The sequence below is a fragment of the Orussus abietinus genome, unplaced genomic scaffold, assembly GCF_000612105.2.
Source record: "Orussus abietinus isolate OABI.00-Male unplaced genomic scaffold, Oabi_2.0 scaffold43, whole genome shotgun sequence".
Classification (NCBI taxonomy): domain Eukaryota; kingdom Metazoa; phylum Arthropoda; class Insecta; order Hymenoptera; family Orussidae; genus Orussus; species Orussus abietinus.
The window spans coordinates 577,657-600,332 of NW_019394351.1; the positions used below are offsets into that span (position 1 = coordinate 577,657).

Consider the following 22,676-nt stretch of genomic DNA (forward strand, 5'->3'; position numbering starts at 1 on the left):
TGCCTGATGCTGAAGACTTGGACAACTTTGAAAATTTGTTTCGCCCCCAAGAAATAAATTTAAAGAGTTATAAAAAAATACGTGTCGTTTATTTTTGGATCCTTTATAACATACTAAAAAATTAATTAAATGGAATAGGAGCATAAGTGGGTAGGGTTACCCGAAAGGGTTTTCGTTGCCTCCTCCACGGCGAGTATACATTTGGCAACTTTGAAAATTTATTTCGCCGCCAAGAAATAAATTTAAAGCGTTATAAAAAAAATACGTGTCGCTTATTTTTGAACCCTTTATAACATATTAAAAAATTAATTCAATCGGAGAGGAGGATGAGTGGGTAACCCTTTCGTTGCCTCCACCACAGCGAGTATACATTTGGCAACTTTGAAAATCCGTTTCGCCCTCAAGAAATAAATTTAAAGAGTTATAAAAAAATACGTGTCGCTTATTTTTGAACCCTTTATAACATATTAAAAAATTAATTAAATCGGAGAGGAGGTTGAGTGGGTAACCCTTGTCAGGAACCCGGAAGCAACGAATCCCCCTCCTCGTTGCAACACGAGTGCAGCACGAGGCGACTCGTCGCTCGCACTTCCTGCAATTTAAAAAAAGAAAATAATCCCGTCCAAACAGCATCACCAGCCAATCGCGGAACACTTGGTATAATTATGCCCGGGGTCAGAGTTCGTCCCTCCCGAGGACTTTGCGTGGCCTCGTCGGTGTCGTTTCGGATGGCACACCCGAGATACTTCTTATCGGAACGAGAGATAACGAGCGCCCACCATAGGGAGAACGAAGAGACATTTCTGGAGGAGCGATCAGTGTGTCGTTGACCACCGACTCGCTCGCTTCGGAAGTTGACTCCTCAGGAAGGAGGCTCGTCTTCGGGAGTTCCCCCCGGAGTGCCACTTCTTCGGCAACTTCTTCGGGTACTTCGTCAAAGTACTCCGGGAACATGTACTACCTCGGGTTGGCCCTCGGAGAGGCTAGGCCGAACCTCATGTTGGGTCTCTACCGACAGATGAGGTTCGCCTCGTCCTCTACGGTCCTACCTCTTCAGCATCTACAACCGGTATGTCCTAGAGTCGATACTTGGATTTTCACGGCACCATGAAGAACTGTTTTTCATGGTGGATCATTTTTATCAAGAGAGAGGATTCTTCAATTTCAAAGAAAATATTGAAATTTAATTTCGAGCAGAGGATGGGAAGTTAGAAATCGTTGCTGAAGAGCCCTGACTTTGGATTTTCACGGCACCATGAAGAGATGTTTTTCATGGTGGATCATTTTTATCAAGACAAAGGATTCTTCAATTTGAAAGAAAATATTGAAATTTAATTTCGAGCAGAGGATGGGGAGTTAGAAATCGTTGCTGAAGAGCCCTGACTTTGGATTTTCACGGCACCATGAAGAGATGTTTTTCATGGTGGATCATTTTTATGAACACAGAAAATTTTTCAATTTCAAAGAAAATATTGAAATTTAATTTGAAGTAGAGGATGGAAAGCTAGTGAGAGAAATCGTTGCTGAAGAGCGGTAACTTTGGGTTTCCACGCATACTGAAGAGCTGTTTTTCATGTTGGATCCTTTTCCTGAACTCAAAAGACCCTCAAATTTGAATCTAAAAATCGAAATTAAATTTTATACATAAAGGATGAAAAGTACACGGGAGAAATCCTTGCCTCAGAGCGGTAACTTAGGATCTCCACGACATCCTGAAAAACTCTTTTCGATGGCGGATCATTTTCCTGAAAATATAGGATACTGAAATTTCAATCATAAAAATGAAATTAAATTTGACAAAGGAAGTAGTGAGAAAAATCGCCGCTGGTGAATGGTATCTACCGGAAAACCGTCAGGATTTCCAGGAGAAATTTTTTCCAGGCTCGAGAGTCACCCCTAAATCACCCTGAAGAGTGAAAATTGAACAACCCTTATTTCTTTTTCGAGGTCCTCGAGCAACTGCACGTGAAGTCTCCCTGTTGGGACGTCGTCGACAAGGAGTACTGTCAGTGCGTCGTAATTTACGCCAGTGGAGTAAAATCCTCGCAAACGACTCACACGATATCATTCCATGCACAGATCCTATATATGGAACATGCATATCTATCTGCATATACATGCAGAGATAAATGACGCTTTTTACCCCCGCAGAGCTCCCGAACTTGGAAATTAATTTTCATTAACAACAATTAATTCGAATGAAAAATTACGCGCGTGAAATTCCCTTTACTTTAACATTAATTTCACTTTAACCGTGAATAATGAACCGCAAGAAATAATTTCGACCTTACAACCGGAAATAATGAGCATCCCAATTTTCCTTATCAGCCTCTTAACACGCGCGAAAATTAATTTACATTAATTCGAATGAAAAATTACGCCCGTGAAATTTCCTTTACTTTAACATTAATTTCACTTTAACCGTGAATAATGAACCGCAAGAAATAATTTCGACCCCAAAACCGGAAATAATGAGCATCCCAATTTTCCTTATCAGCCCCTTAACACGCGCAAAAATTAATTTACGTTAACAACAATTAACATTAATTCGAATAAAAAATTGTGCCCGTGAAATTCCCTTTACTTTAACATTAATTTCACTTTAACCGTGAATAATGAACCGCGAGAAATAATTTCGACCCCAAAACCGGAAATAATGAGCATCCCAATTTTCCTTATCAGCCTCTTAACACTTAGAGCGTTCCACTTCTGAAATGAATATCAATGTTAATGATAAGGATTACAAGTAAGGAGTATCCCGATGCAACATTGTGTACGAGGAAACTGGAAAAGCACGCGGAGAATCCGTGAAAATCCCCGGGAGAAACAAGTGACGTCCCTTATCAATGTTATCAGCCTCGCGTTAGATAGTGCGATTTCGCCGATGGCGGCTCGATAATTTAATCGCTCGTGTACCGAGCACACTCTTAGAGCTAATTAACGCTGAATGGAACCTCCGATTGGCCTTCGATCGATCCGTTTAATTAATCGAGACTTTTTTCGGCTCTTCGCGTATCTCTCGTCTTTGACGTCAATGTTGACGATACGTTGTCTATACGTTCCGTTTTCCTTTTCTCTTCGTAATTTTTCTTCCCTTCATTTATATTCCTTTTAATTATGCCTCGTTATATCATCTGGATGTCTGGGCCAGGTTTTCGCACCTTCTCTCGAGGGACATGAATTATTGCCGGTTTAAGGGCTCCACGTTTACCGCGACGTTACTCTCGTTGACGTTAAACGACGAGGCCGCATTAACGGCGACACCGAAAATGTCGAATAATATCTTCCTCGTGGATTAGAAAATTCATTTTTGCATTTTTTGGCACCTTACTTGCCGGCTTGGACCTGGGGAATTTCTTGGGGGACGAGAAAAATAATTAACGGAGGCAGGTAAAATTGTTAATTCGGTTCCTGTCGCCTGGAGGAGGAAGGGGAACAGCTAATCACGTTTATGTCACTGGACATAATTATACGCTTGAATGAAAATTTGAAAATGTGGAAAATAAGGCTAATCACGTATATCACTGTGCCTAATTATGCTCTTATACTACTATTAAAAATAATTAACGGAGGCAGGGAAAATTGTTAATTCGGTTCCTGTCGCCTGGAGGAGGAAGGGGAACAGCTAATCACGTTTATGTCACTGGACATAATTATACGCTTGAATGAAAATTTGAAAATGTGGAAAATAAGGCTAATCGCGTTTATATCACTGTGCCTAATTATACTCTTGAAAGCAAATTAAAAAAAGGGGAAAATAAAATAGAGAATCTTCAAGAGACCCTAAAATAGCAGAAATTCACAGTTCTGTATTTCTCGCGAATGTCTTTTTTCCTCTAGCCTCGTTTTGATAACATTATCAGACTGATTAATTTTCTGAATAATTAATTAAGGGAAACCGCGGAGAATCTTCTCTTTTGTAATTTCACTTTCAAGCAGATTTGAAAAATAGAGAATTTTCAAGGGACCCTAAAATAGCAGAAATTCACAGTTCTGCATTTTTCGCGAATGTCTTTCTTGCTCTAGTCTCATTTTGATAACATTATCAGATAGATTAATTTTCTGAATAATTAATTAAGGGAAACCGCGGAGAATCTTCTCTTTTTTAATTTCACTTTCAAGCAGAAAAATAGAGAATTTTCAAGAGTCTCGTTTTGATAACATTATCAGATCGATTAATTTTCTGAATAATTAATTCAAGGCAAATCGCGGAGAATCTTCTCTTTTCTAATTTCATTTTCAAGCAGATTTGAAAAATAGAAAATTTTCAAGAGACCCTAAAATAGCAGAAATTCACAGTTCTGTATTTCTCGCGAATGTCTTTCTTCCTCTAGTCTCATTTTGATAACATTATCAGATCGATTAATTATCTGAATAATTAATTCAAGGCAAGAGACTCCCGCCGAGCTCTGCAGACCGCCAACAGGCCACGCAGGTCGACGTTCACCGAGAGGAACCAATTAAAGTACGCAAGAAGACTCGTGGTGAAGTTGGGAAGCGCAGTGATAACGCGAGAAGATGAGCACGGCCTCGCCCTGGGAAGACTCGCCTCCATCGTCGAGCAGGTCGCCGAATGCCAAAACGAGGGTAGAGAATGCATCATGGTGACCAGTGGAGCGGTGGCTTTTGGCAAGCAAAAGCTCACCCAGGAGCTCCTCATGTCTCTTTCCATGAGGGAGACCCTGAGTCCTGCAGATCACACCAGAGAGCACGCAGGTAGTCCTGATCCGATAACGATAACAGCTGCATTTAAAAAAAAAAATTAATTACGACTGCATTTTTCAAAAAATTATAAATGTTGCTTTTGCATGTTCGTTATGTAAAACTTTGTTATGTGAACTTTTCGCACCCCTCTTCAAGGATAATATATGTCCTTTTGATTGTATCAAGTAGTCTTGACCTGATAACGATTACTGCATTAAAAAAAAAAAATTAATTACGACTGCATTTTTCAAAAAATTATAAATGTTGCTTTTGCATCCTCGTTATCTAGAACTTTGATATGCGAATTTTTCCCACCCTTCTTCAAGGATAATATATGTCCTTTTGATTGCATCAAGTAGCCCTGACCTGATAACGATTACAGCTGCATTTAAAAAATGAATTTAAATTACGACTGCATTTTTAAAAAAATTATAAATGTTGCTTTTGCATCCTCGTTATCTAGAACTTTGATATGCGAATTTTTCCCACCCTTCTTCAAGGATAACACGAGTCCTTTTGATCGCATCAAATAGTCCTGACCTGATAACGATTACTGCATTAAAAAAAAAAATTAATTACGACTGAATTTTTCAAAAAATTATAAATGTTGCTTTTGCATCCTCGTTATCTAGAACTTTGATATGCGAATTTTTCCCACCCTTCTTCAAGGATAATATATGTCCTTTTGATTGCATCAAGTAGCCCTGACCTGATAACGATTACAACTGCATTTAAAAAATGAATTTAAATTACGACTGCATTTTTCAAAAAATTATAAATGTTGCTTTTGCATTATTCAACAAACATGATCAGGGAACTTCCGTGTACGTTAGAATTCCCACCGGAAGCAGGAGGAAGCGCGCCGCGTTTTCGATTGTCACTCGTTGATAAGCGCTATCACGGAAGGGAACCAATCGCGCCACAGGTGTCGGGAGAACAAAGTCTGCCCTGGACGCGATTAAACGATCGAGTGAGGCAAATATTTGACGCCTGGTCCTCGTTAATGCCCTTTTCCAGTGGTTCGGATTCAGACGAGCTCATAGGCGGACTCGAAACTAAAACAAGCCACTTGTTAAGTCCCTAATTAAACCGTCTAACTACTCCAACTGCGAACTTTACGGACGCACCGCGGAACCGGAACTTCCCCTGAACTTCGCCAATCTCCCCACGAAAAGTCTTCAGAGGACTCTTCGTCCTGAGAAATCATTTCTGGCCGATTTTTACGATTTAAGGGGATGTGAAAGCGCCACCCGAGGGGTCAACCGTTTGACACTATTCTCCAAACTGAATCCAGAAAATAAATAAAAAGCTTTAACACATGAAGGTGGAAGCTCCAAGGAAGGTCCCAACAGCTGAGAATTTTCAATTTTATAAAAATAAATTTTAAAATTGCGTATAAACAATTTAAAAAAAATGAAATTTCATTGGTGCTACTTTCACGCCACGTTGATATTTATCTGCCTGCGAGGAAAAAAATAATAAAATCCCAGACAGGACGAGATTTTTTTAAGATCGTACCCTGAAGAGTAGAAGGTCCTGACAGCCAAGAATTTTCAATTTTATAAAAATAAATTTTAAAATTGCGTATAAACAATTTAATAAAAATGAAATTTCATAGGTGCTGCTTTCACGCTATGTCGATATTTATCTGCCTGCGAGGAAAAAAATAATAAAATCCCGGATAGGACGAGATTTTTTTAAGATCGTACCCTGAAGAGTAGAAGGTCCTGACAGCCAAGAATTATCAATTGTATAAAAATAAATTTTAAAATTGCGTATAAACAATTTAAGAAAAATGAAATTTCATTGATGCTACTTTCACGTACGTCGATTTTTATCTGCCTACGAGGATAAAAATAATAAAATCCCGGATAGGACGAGATTTTTTAAGATCGTACCCTGAGGAGCAGAATTTCGCAGCCTCCCCAGATCTCCATTAGGCTGGTTATATTATCGAGATTAAACGCGAAAATAATACTAATAATAATGCTTTGAGCCTTTAGGTCTGCTTTGGCGAGAGGCTGAAGAAACTGCAGTAGCTAAAAGTCCCCTTTGATCTTTCCGCTCGTTATCTCATCTCTTTTCGCACTCTTCCCTCCCCCCGATAGCGCAAATGTTCCACGGCTGTCTTGAAAATAATATCATCGCCACGAGAAAAGTCCCCTTTCAGCGACCCCCCGCGAAACGCGAGATCCTTGCCCTTATCACGCACCCCTAAAAAGAGACAGCCCTCTTAAAGGGGACCTTATCAAACCATAATCACAAAGGAATGTCTCGGATGAAAAATTGAAAAAAAAATATATATATATTCACGCGTTAAATTATCATTATATATTATCCTCCATTTTTCATTCTCAGACTCTAATAATTTTGCAATCTTGAGATCCCAGACGAGATGACGTCTCGTTGTGCAATTCCGAAGCTGTTGTTCGGCCTCGACTGAAGGTTCCTCGAGATATGGAAATTGATAACAGATTGTGCATAATCGGAAACAGGGGCTCGTCCCATTATTTAGATCGTCACTGTGAACTATACTTCACTTTGAATGAAAAACTCCCAGTTCGATGGCATACGAAGAAAGGCGGGAAAAGTTATTCGAAATCTCGAAGAGAATGCATTTGGACAATTATCATCGCATATCATCTATGTTAAACATTCTATAACAATAAGTTAGAAGGGCTCCAAGGCTACCTCTCGTCACCAGAGTCCCCATACAAACGTTAATACACACCTAACAACAAACTAGCGATCAAGGTTTACACCTCTGCAATCCTCTTTGAAAACGAAGTCGAAAAGTCCTTTACCATTTCTTTCTGCGAGGTCTAATTTGCAAGTAATCTTGAATTGAAGAGCAGCCAATCAGGTGCGCCGATCGGTCGATCACGTCACAGCCCCCGTCTCTGATTGGTCGCTTTTCGATCGCCGATTACAGGCAAACCAAGAGTCTTAGAAAAAAATGGCAAAGGACTTTCCGCCTCCATTTTCACCAAGGAAGTCGCTTGTTAAACCGCGCGGCTAAATTCCGCAATTTTTAGTATAAATTTCGAAAAAAATGGCGGACTCAGGTGACGACAGACATCCTAGGAGTCCCTCATAAGTATGCATGGGTGGAGGAACGGTCGCTGACGATTCGCATCCCTACATTAGGGACTCTGTTGGAGCCCAGAGCAGCCGCAGCAGTGGGCCAATCGGGTCTGATGTCGCTCTACGACGCCATGTTCGCGCAATATGGCGTCAAGCTGGCGCAGGTGTTGGTGACGAAGCCGGACTTCTACAACGAGGAGACCAGGAAGAACCTCTTCAGCACTTTGAGCGAGCTGATAAGCCTGAACATCGTCCCTATCATCAACACCAACGACGCGGTGTCGCCACCTCCACAGGCAGACGAAGAAGTGGCCGGAGGTGGAGGTCGACGAGGGATTTCGATCAAGGACAACGACTCCTTGGCCGCCATGTTGGCTGCCGAGGTGCAGGCCGACCTGCTGATCCTGATGAGCGACGTAGACGGGATCTACAACCTGCCACCCTGGCAAGATGGAGCGAAACTGTTGCACACCTTCAGCCAGGACCTGGGGGGCGCCATCAAGTTCGGGGAGAAGTCCAAGGTCGGCACCGGTGGCATGGACTCCAAGGTGCATTCGGCTCTCTGGGCTTTGGAGAGGGGCGTCTCGGTGGTCATCTGCAACGGCATGCAGGATAAAGCCATCAAGAGCATCCTGGGGGGGCGGAAGATCGGCACCTTCTTCACGGAGACCGCCAGCTCCTCGGCGCCGGTCGAGGTCGTCGCTGAAAACGGTTGGTTACCTTATACACGTGGTGAAAAAAAATCTCGTTCCCTTAAGGGGACGTCAAAGTGCCATCTGAGGAGAAATAACACTTTTCATCGAACTGGATGAACCGAATCGTTTGAAATTTAATATCCTGAACATGGAGGCTATAAGGAAGGTTCCGACAGTCATGAAACTTCATTTTTTTACACATGTCAAAAATGTCTGTGAACAAATTATAAAAAAATTTTTATCTCATGGGGGTCAGGACTTCCTTACGGCCTCCAACATTCGCTTTAAGTTTCAAAAGGGTCGTAAACGAGACCTCCTTGACGGCACTTTCCCATCGCCTTAAGGATGGAAAAGCTTATCAGGACCTCACCCATAATCTTCCACAGCCCGCGTGGGAGGCAGAGTCCTGCAATCCCTGCGTCCTGAGGACCGAGCCAACTGCATCAACACCCTGGCCGACCTTTTGCATTCGAAGCAATCCGACATCCTGGAGGCGAACAGGAAGGACCTCGAGGAGGCCCAGAAATCCGGACTAGCGAAGGCGCTGCTCTCCAGGTTATCGTTGACCCCGTCGAAGCTGAAGTCCCTGAGTGCAGGACTCCGTCAGATCGCAGACAGCTCCCTAACGAACGTGGGTAGGGTCCTTCGAAGGACCAAATTGGCAGACAGTCTGGAGCTCAGGCAGATCACGGTGCCGATTGGAGTCCTGCTGGTCATCTTCGAGTCCAGGCCGGATAGCTTGCCCCAGGTCGCCGCCTTGGCCATGTCCAGCGCCAATGGACTCCTTCTGAAGGGAGGAAAGGAAGCTGCCCACAGCAACAGGTGTCTGATGGACCTGGTCCAGGAGGCGCTGACCAGCGTCGGGGCGTCCAACGCCATCTCCTTGGTCTCCACCAGGGAGGAGATCGGCGACCTCCTCTCCATGGAGAAGCACATCGACCTTATCATCCCCAGAGGCAGCTCCGAGCTGGTCCGCAGCATCCAGGAGCAGTCCAAACACATCCCTGTCCTGGGACATGCCGAGGGCATCTGCCATGTCTTCGTTGATAAGGATGCCGACCTCACCAAGGCTCTTAAGATCGTCAGGGACTCCAAGTGCGATTATCCTGCTGCTTGCAATGCCATGGAGACTCTGCTCATCCACGAGAGCCATATGCAGGGCTCTTTCTTCACCGATGTCTGCAACATGCTGCAGAAGGAAGGGGTTAGTTCCATCGGCTACATTAAGGGGGTGCGAAAGTGGCATCTGAGGGGACGCGACACTTTTCTCCGGACTGGATCAACCGAATCGTTTTAAACTTTACAACGTGACTATGGAAGTCCTAATGAAGGTCTTGAAACTCACGGAATTGCATTTTTCGAAGAGACATACAGTTAAAACCCCATAAAAAATGTCTCTTACTCGTATCGACTGATCTGAGGGAGGTTTCATTTCGCCTTAAGATCCTTAATCGCCATCAACCTCTTGCGGAAAAATGACGATTTTCGTGAAAACCTACATTTTCATGATTAAGTCGTACCAGAAGGGGGTAATGGTAATCATTGATATCACCTTTTGTCCCTCCCAGGTCAAGATCAATGCTGGACCTAGACTCCGTCAGCAGCTCACCTTCGGCCCACCTGCGGCGAAGAGCATGAAGACCGAGTACGGCTCCCTGGAGTGCACCATCGAGCTGGTGCCCGACCTCGACGATGCCATCGGTCACATCCACAAGTACGGAAGCGGACACACCGACGTAATCGTCACCGAGGACGAACGTAGGGCCGGACATTTCCAGAGGGAGGTCGACAGTGCTTGCGTCTTCCACAACGCCAGCACTCGATTCGCTGATGGATATCGCTTCGGACTCGGTGCCGAGGTGAGTAACTCACTCTTCGTCTCTGAAATCCCCTCCTGCCTTTCCTCCTTGAAAAGGAAGGAAAGGAAATCTCACCCTCGAAACCCGCCCTCCACCTTTGGGGCGTCTTGCGCTCCTCGGGTTCATCCCTGAAATCGATTATGAATCGTGATCATATCCGTCATCGTCATCGTTATTTCAGTCTTCGGGTTCATCCCTGGAAGCGATTAAAAATTATCATTACACTCTTCGGGTTCATATTTGAAAGCGATTAAAAATTATCATTACACTCTTCGGGTTCATATTTGGAAGCGATTAAAAATTATCATTACACTCTTCGGGTTCATATTTGGAAATTATTAAAAATTATCATTACACTCCTCGGGTTCATATTTGAAAGCGATTAAAAATTATCATTACACTCCTCGGGTTCATATTTGGAAGCGGTTAAAAATTATCATTACACTCTTCGGGTTCATATTTGGAAGCGATTAAAAATTATCATTACACTCTTCGGGTTCATATTTGGACGCCATTAAAAATTATCATTACACTCTTCGAGTTCATATTTGGAAGCTATTAAAAATTATCATTACACTCTTCGGGTTCATTTCTGGAAATTATTAAAAATTATCATTACACTCCTCGGGTTCATATTTGGAACCGATTAAAAATTATCATTACACTCTTCGGGTTCATATTTGGAAGCGATTAAAAATTATCATTACACTCTTCGGGTTCATATTTGGAAGCGATTAAAAATTATCATTACACTCTTCGGGTTCATATTTGGAAGCGATTAAAAATTATCATTACACTCTTTGGGTTCATCCCTGGAAGCCATTAAAAATTATCATTACCCTCTTCGAGTTCATCCCTGAAATCGATTAAAAATTATCATTACACTCTTCGGGTTCATCCCTCGAAGCGATTAAAAATTATCATTACACTCTTCGGGTTCATCCCTGGAAGCCATTAAAAATTATCATCACACTCTTCGGGTTCATATTTGGAAGCTATTAAAAATTATCATTACCCTCTTCGAGTTCATCCCTGAAATCGATTAAAAATTATCATTACCCTCTTCAGATTTATTATTTCGAGTCAATTAAAAATCGCCATCATTGCACTCTTCGGATTTATCCCTGAGACCAATTAAAAATCATTACTGCGCTCTTCATGTTCATCCCTGTAGTGAATTAAAAATCATCATCACCATTACCATTACAAACATTTCATTTCATTTCATGAAAATCTGCTTCCTCAGGTCGGCATCTCCACCGCTCGCATCCACGCCCGAGGTCCTGTCGGAGTCGACGGCCTCCTGACGACAAAGTGGGTCCTGACCGGAAATGGACACGCAGCTTCCGACTTTGCAGAAGGAGGACCCTGCTCCTTCGTTCACGAGACCTTGCCCATCGAAAGCTCCGCATGAAATTCAGACAACGACCCGACGAGGCCTCTTCAAGGCTTCACCCTGGTGCAGAGCGCAAGGACCTTGCGCGCTGCAGCGGCGAAGAAGAAGCTTTTCAATCTTCTAAAAAAATGGACAGAAGCGAGGTCGAGGTTCTCCCGAATCTCGTCTCGATTTCCGAGATTCGCCTCGCTCTCGACCTCGCTACGAAAATTAATTCGAACCTTCAAGGAACGTGGTCGATAAACTGGAAAAAAGCTTCGTAGAGAAGCGGCAGAGAATTCCGTAGAACGCTAATCCCCCCACGGTGCGGGGAATTGTTTATAACAAAAAGATGCGTAAAAACGGTCGGCGGGACAAGCCGGGCTAAAAAAGTGCGTAAAAGTCCCCGAAATATAGCACATTAAATTATCCGGCAGGACAGAGGGCCATTCTTCACAACGCGCTTAAACGAAGATGCACCATCCAGTGCAATTGCAACAAATGCATACACGGGGTGCAACAAAAGCCCGGACAAATTATTAAAAAAAGATGAGTAGAAAAAAAAAAGAAGTCGCCCCCGAGTGGTTTCGATCCGACTCCCCCTTAATCCATCACGGACGTCGGCGACGGCTAACAATCCTTTTTTCCGATTTTTCATTTCCAGTTTATTTTTAATAACCGCAAGAGATGAAGGAGAAGACTGTACGCGTTGTTTAGAAGCTACTCTGGATTTGATATTAATTTTTACAGGCGGGATTGCAATTATATGTAGATGCATTGAGTGCAATTGCTCTTTTCACAAGATCGTAAATAGGAGAGATAAACGGCGCTTATCGTTAGTTTCTTTCGTTAAGGATGAAAGAATGCCGAGAGTCTGAGGAATTTTAAGAATCTCAAGAATATTAAGGCTCTTGCTGTAAGAGATAGAAAGAAAATGAACGGTCCATCTTCATCGGATCAGGGTCCACGAGGCTTCCGCTTTGCGCAATCACCGCGCAAGATCGCTGCACGTCGATTTGCATTTTACGGGCAGATGGTTTTCTTTTATCGATAAGCCTCTTATCGCGCCAAGACGGGCGTGATAAGGCAAGCTGACAGGGTCAGGCCTTGAAGATTTCCGAAAAGAACCTATCCAGGACCTTCGTATCTCTCTAGTAGTGCAGGTAAAGTCATAAAGTAGCGTAATGAGTTCCCCTCTACGACTACTTTTTAGACATTACGACGGCCATTTAGAGGAAAAAAAAAGTGTCATTCGAATCGACTGACTTGAGGGGAATTTTCATTTCACCTTAATCCTCTCCAGTGAATCAACTCGGTCTCGTTAAATATCCCAAGGGACTAGGATGTCATTTATTCGGGAAGATGCGAGAGGTCACAATCATTTCCTCCCGCCGTCCTGCGCTTGAAATCCGGCCTGGATAGATTTACAATTAAATTCCCAGCAGCTTATAAAGCTGAGATTTCCGAAACACGAGCATAGAACGGTTCCAAGCTGCTCCGAATAAATAAAATCCCTGCTCTATAAACATCCTCGGCGAGGCCGGGATCGAGGGCCTCCACGTGGACGCGTCTCTTCGTAACGGCGCGCCTCCTCGTGGCCGGTAACAGAACTACACGCTTTCAGGGGCCCATAATTTAAAGGTCCTGTCGTAAGAGGACGTGACGATAAATCTGTGGTCCGGCGAGACGTCGACCGACATTACTTTGCCGTCGTGTCCCGGCAAAGTCTTGAGCGGCTGCCAAGTCTTGTTCGACCAGATCTTGGCAGTATTGTCATAAGAAGCAGTCACTAGATACTGGCCCTCGGTCCTCTGGTACTTAACATCCGAAAGGAGGTTCGTATGTGCAGGGATCGTGTAAATGCAGGCTCGTTTCCTCAAGTCCCAGATTTTGCAGGAATTGTCTTCGCTCGCCGTAGCTATGTGGAATCCATTAGGCGAGAAATCAATGCCGAAGACTGACTTCAAGTGGCCCTCCATGAACATGATGCATCGACCAGTCCGAAGGTCCCAAACTCTGCCGAAGGAGTCATGACCTCCTGTCGCACTGACACTGCCGTCACACTGGAAGCTGTAGTGTCAAAATATTTAAATAAATTCTTTTCTTAGAAGAAAAAAAATCAAATGGGCTACAGCCCACATGGCGAGAATTTTACGAGAATAGCCCATTTGGAAAACAGGAATTTTTAAATTATATTATTAATTTCAAGGTTGAAAAGTGAAAGTCATTAAATGATTACCTTATACAGTGCACCGCTCTGGCGTGGCCCTCCTGATGAAGCACTTCGACTTGCTGCTCGAGATCCCAAAGTCGCCAGGAAGCGTCATGGCAGCATGTGCCGAGGAACCTGCCCGATGGATGAAATGCTATTCGTGACACTCTGTGAGGCTCGTGGCCCTCCACGTCTGCCAAAGGCTCTTCACCTTTTCCACCGCTCCATAGTTTTACACTTCCTGTGGAAGAAATATATTTCTAACGCTAGAAAGGAAGTTTCAAAAACGGAACCTTCAAATGGTACTTTTGTACCACCTTAAGTATGCATGAAAATATATTAAAAGTAAATTATAATTCAGTGAATAATCAAATATTACCATCTGCCGCGCAACTCGCGAGCACACAAGTCCGTCCAGGGCTCTCACCAACGATTTCATCCGTTACCATAGCTTTGGGATGAAACACAATACAACCAACGTTACATGCATGCCCTTTAAGCGTTCGCAATAAAGTACAATCTGGAATGGACCATAACTTGCACAATCCGGACCACGAAGCAGTTGCAAGGATCTCCGAATTGGGACTGAATTGGCAGTAAGAAATAGGCCTGGTGTCGCCAATTTGCGAACAATATATACTCAGAGCTTGCAACTTTTTCAAAAGCTCTTGTCTGCGAGCGGTGCGAGTTGCCCCTGGAAGTTCCAAGTCCTGCCTCGCTTTTTCCAGCCTGGCTTTTGCTCGAGGTAATGAATATGCTGAAAAGAAAATCCAGTTTATTGTTTCATTCCATTTATAAAAAGTGAGGTTATTAATGGGGTAATGATAGTTACTGACTCGCTATCCAGGAACGAGCAATTTGCAGCGCTTCAGGTCCCTCGTGATACCAAGTTGTCTCGGAGTCTCTTTCCATGGGATGAGTCGGTCTCTCTTCCTCATCATGTTTCTTTTTAATCGCATCTTCTCCGAGACTCGCTAATAATTCCCTTAGCCTAGTTCTGCGATCCGCGGGACCCTCTCCGAACAAACATATCGGCTCTCCCAATTGTCGCAGATTCCTCTTAACTTCAGAGTCGTCCGTTGATACATTAATTTGCCTCGCTTTCTTCCGCCTCTCAAACTCCTCAAGCAAGGCTTGTCTGTCCTTTGACATTTCATCTTCCAATTCCATGTACTCATTAGAAATGTGTACATTCCCTGCCGACATTGCATTAACAGGTGCGTCGGTACCATTTGCATTATCTTTCTCCTCCTCGGAAGATTCGGTCGCCGCCGCCGCAAGGCGAACGCGCTCGGCCTCCTCGAGAGAGCCATAATGAACGGTCTTTTGTTTCTTAACGTAAACAAGATCCTCATCATCCGACATTATGTACAAGTTATCTCTGAAATATGAAACATCAACTTACAATCTATCTTACAGGATACATTAATAAAGTAGTAAGATTACATGATTTTCCCAAAAAACCTCTAATTTATAGGTTAGATATTAAAAGAGCTGAAAACTCAACAGAAACAGTACGTACCTGCTCGATGCTCTCACAAAGAGTCTCCTCTTCGGATGTCGTTTAAAAACAATATTAACAATAATTCCATACGGAAGTCAACGTATAGGTTATGTCGGTTTCTCAATACTTCATATTTGAACGCGTATTTCCTTAAGAAACACTCTTTGTACTTTAAAATAACACTGCCTTAAGCAAAGATACAAAAATCGACAATAAAAACGGACAAAATCGGCAGGAAACACAGAATTAGGTTATATCGCATTCTCGCGCTGCGTCTTCAAGTAAACAAATTTTTGGCCACATTCACAGAAAGAACCTAGATTGGAAACTCTTCATAGTCGGACCGACCACGACCTCTGACGTCACGACGTCAGAAACAGACAATTAGCCAACAGGCTTCAAAGTGCAGAAACAAAAATCTCGACGCAAAATAAACTAAAATAAACTAAAATCGAAGTAAACAGTTTCTTAAATTAAAATTTAATCAAAGTTGATATTGATCTAACACACTTATTTATACACCACACTGCACAAGAATGAATTTAATTGCCAAATATTGGCAAGCTGGTATCGCTTTTTATTATCTCCACTTAATAGCCTTTGAAAAGTCCATATCTACATCCTTATCGCTTAACTTATCTGTAAACACTGCATCGATGTAGTCCTTAAATAAATGGTTTGCAAAAATAGGCTTGTTTGGTAATTTCTTGGGAGCTGCTTTTTTAGGCACTGGTACGGGAGGTTCAAACGCAACACCGGAAGGATCGAATCGGGCATAGAGCTCTTCTGGTGATCTAAATCATTAACGTTATATGGGTATAATTACACTAAAGAATTTAATATTCATCGACATGACAGATAAGTGCCAATACTCACAGTTTGGAAATCTCTAAAGGTATGCTGTCTTCGCCAATTGTAGGAACCCTCGCTGCTATATTCTTCGCAAATTTTTGTACTGTGCGGTGATAGTGCCTCTAAATGTGGAAGAAAATAAAACTAATCGATAAAAAGCTCTTCTAACTCAGTGATTATAATTGAAGAGGAAAATACCTGTAGACAAACGAGCTCCCACATGGTTGAACAGTGCGCATTGCAGTATTCAGGTTCTTCCAGTTCAGGATTATAAAACCCGTCCCCTGTAGTACTTTCAGTATCTAACAAAACATCCGCAGCTTTTCCAAGCTGCAAAATAGTCCTGATAACAGCTAGTATCGCAACTGCACCGTGATGCTGAACCTGAAGAGTCAAGGTGGCTATTCTTTTAACAAACGCGATTAATCTGCTTTGAATAATCTTCTTTCGTCGATCGATCAACACTCGAATTAATATCCTAATGACGATTTCCATATTTGCATTACTTTTCCCACAGTGAACCCTTAATAGGTTTTTATACAAGTGGGAATAAAATCTAAAAGGAATTGTTTCAACTTAATTAATGCTGATTTATTAAAAAAGAAAATTTAAATGGAGAGAATATAAATTCATACTTATAGGGATCGATGTTCAATGCACTTCCTTGTCCCGACAAGATGGTGAAAACTGTTTCGACACAGTGAAGTTGCTCTCTCAACCCTAAGTTGACAGTTCCCATCACCGTATCCAGCGCATTCACTAAATCTTGATAAAAATCCAGATTTATACAGTGGGCAAATCTGAAAGAAATACAAAAGTGTGGAAAAATATTCATCGTTAATCTTAAAATCATAACGTGATCTTAGAATATCATACTTCGCTAAACCTTCCAAACTGACGGACAGAACTTTACTGTTCGGTGCCTGTTTGAGAATTCTGAAGTAGATTGTGAAGACCACTTTGATTATTTCTGTTAGAGTTTGCTGTTTGCGCTGCTTATTCTCCTCGCCTTTGGTCTCGAGCAATTCTTTCTCAACCTGTTCCAACTGTTTATTCTTCTTTCGCTCTCGCTTGCTAAGTGACAGGATTCTTTGCTTGTGGGACATTAATTTCTTGCGTTTAGTCTCTTCGTCCTTTTCTTGATCCAAGTTAATGTCTTTTATACGAAGGCCCATCAAAACCGATAACACCTCCGAGTGTACGGAATGCCCTCTGGATTTTATATATTGATTTAGTCGTCGTACTATCTGGAATGTAAAATTTCTTTGCAATGTACTTAATAAAAGGCTTCAAATAAATGAAACATCTTTTTATTCAAACGCTGATCTTACCGTCAGAGTCAGTTCTGCACGTTTGTCTTCCTTAAAGATTCCAATGAAGCAGCTTGCTACACGTTCTCTGACGTTTGAGTACTTACTATCCAGCAATGGAATAAGAAAATTTGCAATATTCATGGAAAAATTGAAGTAAGGATGAGTAGCCAGTAGATCACACATACAACCCACAGCGACTTCTCCTAAAGTGATTTCTTGTTCACCTACGATACGATGATCGCCCTTTTTCCTTTTCCTTAACATACCTGCGATCTTCTCTAATTTCTGTAAGTAGAGTCGATAATTCTTTAGTAGGGCAGCTTCATATTTCTGAAGTTGCAAAGTGTCCTTTTTAACTAGAAGAAAAGAGAAACATTACATGGAGGAATCGCAGACGATAGTTTAGTTTGTGAACATAATCACATGGCGTATCAACTTACATTTTACACCTTCTTGTTCGACTTGCGTTATGTGATAAGATGGTAACAAATCTTTGAACACTTCCATGAGTGATACAGTTGCTAGTTTTCTAACGGTGATACTTCTTCCCGAATGGTAATCATCCATTAGTTCTAGCAGTGGTTTAAAATTTTCAGACTTTAACTCCGGACTTTCCAGGAGACCACTACAAAGCGTTCCGATCTTCAACTTCCGTGTTTGTACCGATTCTTCTCTCTGCGCCCACAATTGAGCTCTTGACATTACAGTATTGTTATCTGCATTTTCTTCATTCTAAGATCATAGTGAGGATAAATTAAATTTACGATTATAGAAAAACTTAAGTAACGAAAGACTACACTTTACTTTTACCTCGCTTCCTTTTTCATCATTCTCATTTGAATCGTTCCTAAAATTATCTTCATTGTTATCTTTGACTTTTTCGTCGTCATCTTCTTCCTCAATTATTTGTACTTTTAGAGAACCATCCCTGGCTTTTAACGGTAGCAATGCACGCACTCTTTTCCTAGCACCCTCGGCAGTCATTTTAGACATCTCCTCTTCATATCGATCTTCCAGTTCTTGATCCAATTTCCTTTTCCCAACTGCTCCGTTTGGTTTACCCTTTTCCGACCTAAAACGTGCTCCAAATTATAAGTTCTCAATAAAACTGAATCCTATGTTACATACTTATAACTTTCTATTAAATATACTTTGATTGTATCTGCTTCAGAATGCTGTACGATTTGTTCGAAACAGCCGATTTCAAGAAGTCTAAGTCATCTTGCTGGACCATGCCCAGCATATCTTCTCCCGTAATTTCTTCTTCTGGTTCTTGAGCAGGAACATTTTGAGACCCTGGTAGCGCATTCTTTGTTGATTTCCTATGACGACGAGCTTTGATTTTACCCTGCCGCATAAGTTTGGACCGAGTCTGGTTGTTCCTTTTAACTTTGCTGATCTTTGCCTTAGCTCGCTTCTGCATCGCAAAATAAACAAGGCACATGAAATGCATGAAAGTATCAAGAGTGCATAATATATTCATTATCTACTTATAAATTATTATTGTAATATTATTAATTATATAGTTACCGCCATATTTTAGTTTTGTTTCGCTAAATGTTGCAGATTGTAAACACTTTCCCAAACTCTCAGAAGAGTCCACGTGCAGTTGTCTACTAAGGGGAACCGGAGTAACATAACCTCTGCTTTCTGATTTGTCAACTGTGTGTAATTCTTCAATCGCAGGTTAGCTATATCGGAAACACCAATCAGATTTCAGGATACTATTTGAATTCAATTACGTATGTATGTACATTTCTTCTGAACCAATTGAATGAAACCGCTAAATTTTATAATCTAGGGGAATTGACCAATGAGAGTGACTTCGTCAAGTACGATTAATGGAAAAAGAAAAACAAACATCTCTTTTACATAAACGATTGTTTATACGTAATTTGTTATTTATTGAGTTACCATCTTGGCCTATGTGAAATAATTAATGAATATCCTTGAATCTGTTTTTTTAACATGCGGTGGATTACAATTAACCATAACCTAAAACGCAAATCCACGTGGTACGTACATTTGAAAGTATAAAACAATAACAAGTAGAAATTCTTGCAAAATTTCTACTTGTTATTGTTTTAATGGCATTCTCGTATTGTTTCATGAAAATGCTTGACAAACGATACATACTTTGTTACATGTAAACAATTGCAATTATGGAGAGCATCTCTCGCAGCACACATTATATTTGTAATTTAAATTATATTCATTTTCAGACAACTGATTTAAATTAACTCATTATTATTTCATTCCAGAGTATAATATCAATCGGCACATGCTGTACTGATTTTTAAAGCCCAAAAATGGCAGGGCGTACCTCCCTGAAGCATAAAATCAAATCGCTATTGAGAGTAACAAGTACAAGCATTGCACTATTTGGTGGAATATGTCTCTACCAAGGCAACGAAAAGTTTTACGAAGAAGTAGCGATGCCATTAGTACGTCTGATAGATCCAGAAGTGGCTCACAAGGTTGCCGTTACTGCCGTCAAGTATGGTCTAATATCTTCCCAAAAATTTGAAGATCCAACATGTTTAAAAACGTCTCTGTGGAACTTGACATTCAAAAACCCAGTAGGAATAGCTGCTGGATTTGACAAGCAGGGAGAAGCAGTCCAAGGATTACATAAAATAGGATTTAGTTTTGTAGAAATAGGTAAACGCACCTGCATATACCTGCAATAATTTCACTAAAACATTTCTTTCGATTGTATTATCACCGTAATAATTACAGGATCAGTTACACCAAATCCTCAACCTGGCAATCCAAAGCCAAGAGTGTTCCGTTTATCAAGCGACAATGCCATCATAAATCGATATGGTTTTAATAGCGATGGGCATGATTCCGTGTACGAGCGCTTAAAGAGCGTGAAAAACGATGCTGATTTCTCCGGAATTATTGGAGTTAATCTAGGAAAAAATAAGACATCCAACGACCCCGTTCAAGATTACATTGATGGGATAAAGAAGTTCCACGATGTAGCAAACTATTTTGTGATAAACGTGTCTAGTCCTAACACACCTGGCCTGCGCAATTTACAAGCGAAAGAGAATTTACAAGATCTGTTAAGAAAATTAAATGAAACCAGGCAAGTCTTTGGGATAAATAAACCTTTGCTATTGAAGCTAGCTCCTGACTTGTCTGAAACAGAGCGACAAGATATCGTAAATGTTATACAAAATCCAAAATCCAAGGTTGACGGTTTGGTGATATCGAACACTACCATTAGTAGAATGAATTTAATGGATGCTAAGAAAGAAGAAAGTGGCGGACTTAGTGGAGCTCCCTTAACAGATTTATCGACGAAGATGATATCAGATATGTACAGACGAACAGGAGGCAATATTCCCATTATCGGTGTTGGTGGTGTGTTCACCGGAGCAGATGCTTACGACAAAATTAAAGCTGGAGCATCTTTGGTCCAAATATACACATCGTATATTTATCACGGCCCCCCAGTCATTAACAGGATCAAAAGAGAGTTAACTGATTTATTAAAAACGGATGGCTTCAATTCCGTCGCAGATGCTGTTGGAAGAAACTCGAAATCTTAGAAGAAATTCGTTTTTACTACTTTCATCCGATGAATATAAAAATGAAGAAAAATTGTATTATATGTTAAACAATCTGTTTGTTAATAAAAAGGAGTGCGTTTTGTAGTTATTTTTTAGTTTGTTTACCTATCAGATTCCTAGCCTGAATTTTGTCGCAAAGACTTATGTAAAGAAATATGCATGTTTATGTATTTGGCGCAAAACTCTGTCGAGTTTCATGGTAAATTTTTGTGAGTGTCTCTTTTTCTGTTTCCCGTAAGATTCTCTCTACATAACCTCGTGCTCTATTTTAAAAATACGCGATACTATTTCAATTACAGAAAAGAATCTTGACGGATGATTCGACATTATAGAGAATTAGATAAGACGAAATATTAAATATTGTCGAAAAATGCCGGTGACTAATACAACGACAAGTAAATTCTCGCGTGCACTGCAAAAAAGGAAAGTAAGTATTTTGGATTCATTTCATTAATATATTTAGACATTAATTCTAATCATTTTAAAATACTTATTTTCTAATGCTGCAGAAAAGATATCAAATAAATAAATACGCTGTCGATGGTTTCCTTAACATGTTACGTAACAGTTCTCCCGTTAATCAATCTTTCCTAACCTGGAATTAGTGTTAATTTTTACTAATTTAAACATTCTCTTTTTATTAGGAATCAAGAAGGGAATTAAAGCCTGTAAGAAGTTCCGTCATCGCTGCTCATGAAGGTGACACGTTAAGAACTCTTCCTAACCCCATAGAAATCGAAGGCGAAACAGTACACGATGGAGTGCGAATAAGACCAAAATTTATGGAGTTTAAGGATGCTAGTGAAGGCACGACTTTCAAAAGACACATGACGCTTCAGAATACTGGAACAAAGCCAGCTTTTGTGAGAATATGTGAACCCAATTCGATGGTGAGTCGATGAGCTTACTTCGATGCGATTAAATTTTTTTCAAAGCCACCGATGATCCACTTTTGGAAAAAAATTACGTGAAATTTTAAATGTTTAATCAATTAATTTACAGGCATTCACAGTTGAAACCCTGAAACGTGAAACTCTGTTAAGTCCAGGATTAACCATGATCCGAATGGTGACTTATTCCTTCAAGAGACCATCCCTCTCGCATGCTATGATCCCCATAGAAATCAACGGCAAGATAATCGACTACCACGTGGTTTGCACATTGTCATCGCAGCACATCAGCATCGAGCCACCATCGATCGATTTTGGCATCGTAGACATTGGCTGTTCTTCAGGAATTAACATACTGACAGTCAAAAACAGCGGAGGCAAAAGTACAAGGTAAAGCAATATAAAACAAAATAAGTCATTCTGCAGAAACTGAAGAGTCGCATTTCCCTTCCCACAGTTTTCATTTAACCCTTCGTCTACCCAACAGATTCACCGTCGACCTGGGAAGCAACGACCTGGAGATCAACGTGAAGCCTCTGCGAGGAATTGTTGGACCTAGAGGAGCAGTTTGCCTTAAAGTCGAGTTGATAGGGACAAAAGAAGGTTC

The 22,676-nt window shown here is 41.2% G+C and overlaps 4 protein-coding genes and 1 long non-coding RNA gene across 6 annotated transcripts; 3 read left to right on the forward strand and 2 right to left on the reverse strand.

Annotated features, from left to right (window-relative positions):
- The first annotated feature begins 796 nt into the window (after nt 1-796).
- LOC105703702 (delta-1-pyrroline-5-carboxylate synthase) lies at nt 797-12,499 on the forward strand. The gene is made up of 6 exons (XM_012432280.1): nt 797-1,069; nt 4,389-4,716; nt 7,852-8,499; nt 8,870-9,687; nt 10,052-10,342; nt 11,589-12,499. Exons 1-6 carry the CDS (start codon nt 953-955, stop codon nt 11,754-11,756), a joined length of 2,370 nt encoding a protein of 789 aa, XP_012287703.1. The 5' UTR covers nt 797-952; the 3' UTR covers nt 11,757-12,499.
- A 560-nt stretch (nt 12,500-13,059) lies between these two features.
- Nucleotides 13,060-15,780, reverse strand: LOC105703704 (U4/U6 small nuclear ribonucleoprotein Prp4). The gene is made up of 5 exons (XM_012432282.2): nt 15,452-15,780; nt 14,766-15,310; nt 14,309-14,686; nt 13,957-14,170; nt 13,060-13,787 (listed from the first exon to the last, which is right to left on the reverse strand). The coding sequence occupies exons 2-5, from the start codon at nt 15,292-15,294 to the stop codon at nt 13,328-13,330; spliced, it is 1,581 nt and encodes a 526-aa protein (XP_012287705.1). The 5' UTR covers nt 15,295-15,310; nt 15,452-15,780; the 3' UTR covers nt 13,060-13,327.
- LOC105703706 lies at nt 13,698-14,285 on the forward strand. The gene is made up of 2 exons (XR_001104385.2): nt 13,698-13,789; nt 13,966-14,285. It is a non-coding gene; the product is annotated as an uncharacterized LOC105703706 (long non-coding RNA).
- A 171-nt stretch (nt 15,781-15,951) lies between the features above and the next one.
- Nucleotides 15,952-19,220, reverse strand: LOC105703703 (nucleolar complex protein 3 homolog). Its single transcript, XM_012432281.1, has 10 exons — nt 19,129-19,220; nt 18,750-19,015; nt 18,409-18,670; nt 18,039-18,330; nt 17,617-17,954; nt 17,162-17,532; nt 16,921-17,085; nt 16,484-16,841; nt 16,310-16,407; nt 15,952-16,227 (listed from the first exon to the last, which is right to left on the reverse strand). The coding sequence occupies exons 1-10, from the start codon at nt 19,132-19,134 to the stop codon at nt 16,014-16,016; spliced, it is 2,370 nt and encodes a 789-aa protein (XP_012287704.1). The 5' UTR covers nt 19,135-19,220; the 3' UTR covers nt 15,952-16,013.
- A 210-nt stretch (nt 19,221-19,430) lies between these two features.
- LOC105703619 (dihydroorotate dehydrogenase (quinone), mitochondrial) lies at nt 19,431-21,267 on the forward strand. 2 transcript variants are annotated; one of them, XM_012432121.2, is made up of 3 exons: nt 19,431-19,613; nt 19,860-20,259; nt 20,338-21,267. In XM_012432121.2, the coding sequence occupies exons 2-3, from the start codon at nt 19,908-19,910 to the stop codon at nt 21,156-21,158; spliced, it is 1,173 nt and encodes a 390-aa protein (XP_012287544.1). In that variant the 5' UTR covers nt 19,431-19,613; nt 19,860-19,907; the 3' UTR covers nt 21,159-21,267. The 2 variants fall into 2 exon arrangements, with proteins under 2 accessions (XP_012287544.1, XP_012287545.1); XM_012432122.2 differs by lacking the exon at nt 19,431-19,613 and having other exon boundaries at nt 19,865-20,042; nt 20,128-20,259.
- Nucleotides 21,268-22,676: the final 1,409 nt, after the last annotated feature.

Coding starts and splice junctions, on each gene's coding strand:
- LOC105703704 (XM_012432282.2), bottom strand. CDS start 15,294: ATGTCGGATGATGAGGATCTTGTTTACGTTAAGAAACAAAAGACCGTT. Junction 14,171..14,308: donor CGCGAGTTGCGCGGCAGATG/GTAATATTTGAT, acceptor TTTCTTCCACAG/GAAGTGTAAAACTATGGAGC. Junction 13,788..13,956: donor AGAGCGGTGCACTGTATAAG/GTAATCATTTAA, acceptor TTGACACTACAG/CTTCCAGTGTGACGGCAGTG.
- LOC105703702 (XM_012432280.1), top strand. CDS start 953: ATGTACTACCTCGGGTTGGCCCTCGGAGAGGCTAGGCCGAACCTCATG. Junction 8,500..8,869: donor CGAGGTCGTCGCTGAAAACG/GTTGGTTACCTT, acceptor AATCTTCCACAG/CCCGCGTGGGAGGCAGAGTC. Junction 9,688..10,051: donor ACATGCTGCAGAAGGAAGGG/GTTAGTTCCATC, acceptor TGTCCCTCCCAG/GTCAAGATCAATGCTGGACC.
- LOC105703703 (XM_012432281.1), bottom strand. Junction 16,842..16,920: donor TTGAACATCGATCCCTATAA/GTATGAATTTAT, acceptor AATTCCTTTTAG/ATTTTATTCCCACTTGTATA. Junction 16,408..16,483: donor GGGAGCTCGTTTGTCTACAG/GTATTTTCCTCT, acceptor TTCCACATTTAG/AGGCACTATCACCGCACAGT.
- LOC105703619 (XM_012432121.2), top strand. CDS start 19,908: ATGGCAGGGCGTACCTCCCTGAAGCATAAAATCAAATCGCTATTGAGA. Junction 20,260..20,337: donor ATTTAGTTTTGTAGAAATAG/GTAAACGCACCT, acceptor TAATAATTACAG/GATCAGTTACACCAAATCCT.